The sequence below is a fragment of the Mandrillus leucophaeus genome, unplaced genomic scaffold (genome assembly GCF_000951045.1).
Source record: "Mandrillus leucophaeus isolate KB7577 unplaced genomic scaffold, Mleu.le_1.0 Scaffold1039, whole genome shotgun sequence".
NCBI classification, from domain to species: Eukaryota; Metazoa; Chordata; class Mammalia; order Primates; family Cercopithecidae; genus Mandrillus; species Mandrillus leucophaeus.
Window position 1 is genome coordinate 160,153 of NW_012098532.1, and position 5,994 is coordinate 166,146.

Consider the following 5,994-nt stretch of genomic DNA (forward strand, 5'->3'; position numbering starts at 1 on the left):
GTGCAGGGGATGCTCCCGGCCGCCCCCGGTTCCGCGGCTCCATCTGGGATGCGGCGAGGAGGGCAGCCGAGCTGTCCGCAAACAACGGGCCTTTAGTTTTCAGGTGGCGAAACTGACTGGTCTGGTTAGAGCGCGTCCAAGCCAAGCCGCAGTGCTGTTTGGATTTTTAAATTTCTCCTTCTGAGTGAGAAAATAGCAATCGAGATGGAACCATCCGGTTGGTGCCATTTTAACTTTTGGTCCCCCAACAGGTTAAAGATGAGGTCCCCACCTGCCTCTCTCTTCTCTCCTTCCTCTCCCCTTCCCACCCCTGTCTAGGCGGGAGGGGGCTGCTCGCCCAAGGGAAGGCCTGAAGCGAAGAGCGGGCGGCGGGACTGGGAACTGGTGGCCGGGGGACCGCGAGGAATCAGCCGGCGAGGAGGCACTTGTTGCTCTAGGTTTCCCAGCCGCTTCTCGCAGCCGTTTCGCTGTGGTCAGCTCGCGGCTTGGAGAGCGGACTGGGACATTTCCGCCTTGCCAAGTATTGCCCACGAACAGGCTAGAGGGTGGTGGAGGAGGGCAGAAAACCGGGGAAGCAGAGCCAGGGATGCCGATGGAAATGCGATTGCTTCTTCAGACGCATTCAACAACACTTACTGAGCGCCTATGGAGCACAGACCCAGGCTGGGGTCAGGGTGGGTGGTGGGTCAGTGATGGAAGGCAGAAGATCTGAATGGACACAGGGTCTCTTCTGGGGGAGCTCCCAGACTGAAGAGGGAGGCGCGGTAAAATGGTCTTCCCCCACGAACTGATATCAGAATAGAGATAGTTTTTTTGCTCGTTCTTTCTTGAATTTTCTAATGTTTCTCTTTTGGTTTTGCTGTTGTTGCTGCTGCTCCTGTTGTTTTTTTCTTCGCTTTGTACATTCGGGTACCAGGCGGCAAAAAGGAGGGTGAAGGCTGGATAGGAACGGGAAAAGATGGACAGGGCCCCCAGACGTTTTTCTTAGGACAGGAAAATTGTCTGATACTGATCGTGCTAGGGCTCTTGAAGACGACATGTGTTACACTCCTTGTCGGTGATCACTTGCTTTTGAAATATTTTTCTACGGTTGCCTCAGAGAAGGAGCAGGGCTTCAATCAAGTGATGATGCGGGACCCAACAGCTGATATTTTTTCCTCATATTTAAAAAAAAAAAAAATGTTTACCTTTTTCTCTATTTTTCCCTCTCCCCCCCCCCATCCACCCAAGTAAGCAATGCAAAGATGATACAGAGAGGTAGTAAGTGGCCACTTTCTAGAAGTGTCTAAGCAGATTCTTAATGACCGCTGTGGAGTGGAGAGTGTCATGGAGAATCCTAGCCTCCTTGGAAAGATTAGAGACTCTTTTTAAGGTCCTCAAGATTCTCTGGACCAAGAGGTATTTATAAATATGAAATTCTACATCTCTAATTGATCATGAAGGCTCGAATATATGGGTTGTTTTGGTTTTTTTTTTTAAGAGATAGGGTCCCGTTATGTTGCCCAGCTTGGTATCAAACTCCTCCCACCTCAGCTTCCTGAGTAGCTGAGACTACAGGAGGGTGCCACTGTGCCTGGTTATGGGACATTTTTTCTTCTTTGTAAACAGGCCTCTAGGAAAATACGTTGAGATTTTCAGAGGGCTGTTTATTTTCTGGTTTGGTATTCTTTTGCCCTCATTCCCTTATCCTTTGGCACTTGAGCCAGGAAATCACTTCTTTGGAAGCCTTTTGAGTCCAACTAGGTATGGTGACTTAGCCAGTGGTCAGGTGAGGCATATGGGCATAGGGTTGCTAGATTCTGCTCCCAGAACCGCTGCTCCCTGACTAAAAAGCCATTGAATCTCCATGCCTCACTTGTCACTATAGATGGAAATGGCTGGACTCAGGTTTCTGGGGTAGGCATCCTAGGAAAGCCCAACGCTGGGGCTGTCTTGGAAGGGGCTTGAGACATGGAGGGAAGTGAGACATTCCTAGCTTCTCTGGCTCCAGCTGCCCCAGAGCCCCCGGACTACCCTAATCAGCCTGGCTTCTCACAGGCATGCCCAAGGCCATGCTTTGGAGCTCCATGACATTTGCACTGGGGACTTTTTCCTTCCCTGTGCTGCAACCTCTAGCTTTCTAGGTCTTCCTTGCCCTGACTTCTTCCCACATTCTCCCAGTCCCAGTGGAGGCCCCTACTCTCCAGTCTGGATTCTAGTAGCCCATTGAGACAATATGTTGTCTACTCAGGGACATTCCTGTCCTCCAAACCAGGAACAGTGCCACCCTCACCCCCACACATACAACTTGGGACTGTGAAGTCACTTGCATGAGGAAGCAGTGTGTCCCATCTTGGTGATATGGGTAGGTGGCTGCCTGGGCAGTACCTGGCCAATTCAAGCACCTTTCCTGCCTCAGGCAAAAGTTCCAGCTTGATCTCTTCCCTGTGCTCGGGTCATCTCTGGTCCTGGCTCTAACCCAGTCACCATCCTTGCCTCGTAGCTGCGTGGCGTTGCCCTGCTTCGGGCTTTGCTAGTGCTTTGTTGGTCACTGAAGCCTTTTGCCCTTACCACTGCTTCTTCCTCACTTGCAGCACAACAGCTCCAGCTGGCAGCATCACTTCCTGCCAATTTATCCAACTTCTGCCAAGGCTCTGAAATGCCAACAACGTCGAGGCCTGCACTTGATGTCAAGGGTGGCACCTCACCTGCGAAGGAGGTAATTTTTGCCATTTTGCAGATAAGGCAGGGAAAGACAAATTTTCCGGGGTCATGGGCCAGGCCCTCCTAGGTGCATTACCCAGTGTCCTTGAGCAGAGAGGAGACAACAGGGCTATCTCTGGAGAGAATGAGAACAGCTTCTGCCTAAATGTGGTCAGATTGAACCCACTAGGGGTGTTGAAAGATGGCAGGGAAGGGAGCAGAGAAATCGAGTTGGAGCAAAACCACTCTGTTGAAGAGACTAAAGTGAGTCTGAGAAGAGGGACAGCAGGTGCCCTTTTTAGGATGGTGAGGTGGAGGCTATGGGGAAGGAGCTGAAAGCGGTGAACCCACTTAGGGCAGCAGATGCTCCAGCACTAGAACTGGGGTCTGGCCTCAGTGCTCAGAGCCATGGCAGCAAAAGGATGCTTGAGGTGGGAGCCTAATTTTCAAGGGGGTATTCTTGCTACCTCTCCACCTCTAGTCCTAAATGAAGTGCAGGTAGGAACCCTCTAAATCTGCTGAATGGTGAAGGACAAGCCAGGAGCAGGGTTACTATGGTGTGCTTTTCTCTGTCTTCTAGGATGCCAACCAAGAGATGAGCTCCGTGGCCTACTCCAACCTTGCGGTGAAAGATCGCAAAGCAGTGGCCATTCTGCACTACCCTGGGGTAGCCTCAAATGGAACCAAGGCCAGTGGGGCTCCCACTAGTTCCTCAGGATCTCCAATAGGCTCTCCTACCGCCACCCCTCCCACTAAACCCCCATCCTTCAACCTGCACCCCACCCCTCACTTGCTGGCTAGTATGCAGCTGCAGAAACTTAACAGCCAGTATCAGGGTATGGCTGCCGCCACTCCGGGCCAACCCGGGGAGGCAGAGCCCCTGCAAAACTGGGACTTTGGGGCCCAGGCGGGAGGGGCGGAATCACTCTCTCCTTCTGCTGGTGCCCAGAACTCTGCTATCATCGATTCGGACCCAGTGGATGAGGAGGTGCTGATGTCGCTGGTGGTGGAACTGGGGTTGGACCGAGCCAATGAGCTTCCAGAGCTGTGGCTGGGGCAGAATGAGTTTGACTTCACTGCGGACTTTCCATCTAGCTGCTGATGCCAAGTGTCCCTAAAGATGGAGGAATAAAGCCACCAATTCTGTTGTAAATAAAAATAAAGTTACTTACAAAGAGACGGGCCAACTAGAGGTGTTCTTCATTGAGATCTAATGATGTGTACTATGGTCTGATGTCCCTTTAGCAATTCTGAGGCCCATGGCGGGGTTGTGGGTGGCTAGCTGGGAAGGAGCTGGATGGGATGCGAGGAGAAGGGAAGGTGAAGGAGGCTGTTCACTGAATTCCTGCTGTCAGTACCACTGTGGCTATCTCCTCAGGAGTACCTGGTCTCATTGCCCTAAGACTCCAGGAACACGTGGCATACAGGGGCTGGTTGGGGGCTTTCTTGGAAGAGAGACTGATCAGACCTTTGTGCAGCCTCCTTGTCACATGCACATCCAAGTCTAAAGGCACATCCCTGACCACGTGGCACACACTTCACCAACTCTAAAAGCCACCCCCACCCACTCTCTAGCCCCAATCCGATTGACCCACTAAAGCCTTTCCTTTGCCCTCTTGCCCATGTGCAATAGGCAGATAGGGCTGAAGAAGGATCCCGTGACCTAGGAGCTAATATTTCTCTGGAAAATTGCAAAAGCAACAGACTCCCATCATTAAACTGGGATTTGAGGTGCCTTCTCCAGTCCCCTCACATAGCTGCTCAGTCCTCCCAGCCTGGGACACTCTGAGCCAATCTTGAGTGTCCCTAACTCCTACCTTCCTGGCCCACCCTGTTTGAGCTTGCCTCTCCATCTTAGAGATACACATCAGGGCTAGGCTTGACAAGTTCAACATTTGGCGATCTATCCCTTGCCTTTCTATTAACTGCTGAGGTAGCAGTGGCTTCAGAAGCATGCCAAGTGACAAGGCAGTGGCACTGCACTGGATCCTGGCCTTGTGATACGCTGATAAAGCCTTGTCCTCATGTTGATACAACCCAATGTCCTGGACACTCTGTCCATGTTTCGGACTCCCAGACAGACTTCTTCCTTGAACGCTGAACACGACTCTAATCAGCCTCTCAGGACGAGCAACAGGCCTGCCCCCTAGCAAGCACTTTTAAAAGAGTGTGCTAGCAGGGGCGTTGATTGGATTCAGCACTCCCTGAGCACCTGCTCTGGGCCAGGCACTTTGCTAGACACTGGGAGCGTGAATTAGATGAAGTTTACCTTTGAGGGAGTTCCCCATCTCAGAAGGAGAAAGACAGGCACAAACAAATTATAATAAAACAGCATTTCCTAGAACACAGGGGGAAGGTGCTATTTGATCCCAGAAAAGGAAACAGCTCCATCTGCCTGGGAAGTCTGGGGAAGGCTCCTTGTATTGAACTGGCTTATTTGTTTTCATATTTCACAAGTAATAAATCAATGATCCAATCTCCTTGTAAAAAGTAGAAGCTTTGCAGATGAGGATAAAGTACCCTTTGACCAAATCTCTCCCTCAATCCTGAATGCCTCTGGTTCTCCACAGAGGTAGCAACTGTTTATCTGCTTGTGGTGCATCCTTGCTGGCCTTGCTCTCTGTCCTTACATAAAAGCATATCCACCCAAAGAAAGTTTTGGCTTTTGAAATAAGACTTGAATCAGCCAAGGGAAGAATGAGTGAGGGGAACAGCTATTAAACAGGCACAGGCACATGAGAGGGGCTACAGTGGCTGAAACCAGGAGTTCAGCACGCAGGCTATGTCACAGGGCTGGTAGAGGGGACAGGAAGAGATGAGGTTGCAGAAGCTCATAAAAGGCAGAGTCCATAGGGCCTTCTGGAAACATGCCTTCACCTTAGTGCCACCAGTCCTGTGGCTCTGGAAGAATCTCTGGAGGTTTGTGGGAAAGCAAATAGTTAAGCAACTTTTAACATCTCGTTTTTAAGATGATTTCAATAAAGGTGGATGGTTAGATTCATTTAAGGCTGGGAACAGGGAGACATGGGGTTTTGAGGGGGCTGATGAGGCAGGGGTAGGAAAACGGAGAGGGAAGAAAGGAAGCCTGGAAGAAGGTGGGGAGAGCAGAGGAGGCTTGAGGGTCTCAGGTCTGTGAGGAGAACACAGGAACTGGATTGGGGGAGCTAGGAAGGGAGAGGAAGGAGGGACCTGAGCTCCCAGGTCATAGGATCCTTCTTCGGCCCTATCTATGTATCGCACATGGGCAAGACTGGGGGAGCTAGGAAGGGAGGTGAAGGAGGGTCTCAGATGCACAGCTCCTAGCAACACAAG

General features: G+C 51.1%; 1 protein-coding gene across 6 annotated transcripts in view; it reads left to right on the forward strand.

Annotated features, from left to right (window-relative positions):
• The window catches only part of CITED1 (Cbp/p300-interacting transactivator, with Glu/Asp-rich carboxy-terminal domain, 1), a 10,572-nt gene extending 6,703 nt beyond the window's left edge, over positions 1–3,869 (forward strand). For 3 of the 6 annotated variants that reach the window (XM_011979306.1, XM_011979314.1, XM_011979323.1), the window contains exons 2-3: positions 2,574–2,698; positions 3,263–3,869. In XM_011979306.1, the coding sequence (XP_011834696.1) occupies positions 2,639–2,698; positions 3,263–3,784 (582 nt within the window). In that variant the 5' untranslated portion in view covers positions 2,574–2,638 and the 3' untranslated portion in view covers positions 3,785–3,869. Of the gene's footprint in view, positions 1–61; positions 218–2,573; positions 2,699–3,262 lie in introns of all 6 variants that reach the window. The other 3 variants (XM_011979277.1, XM_011979285.1, XM_011979295.1) reach the window with 3 other exon arrangements.
• Positions 3,870–5,994: the final 2,125 nt, after the last annotated feature.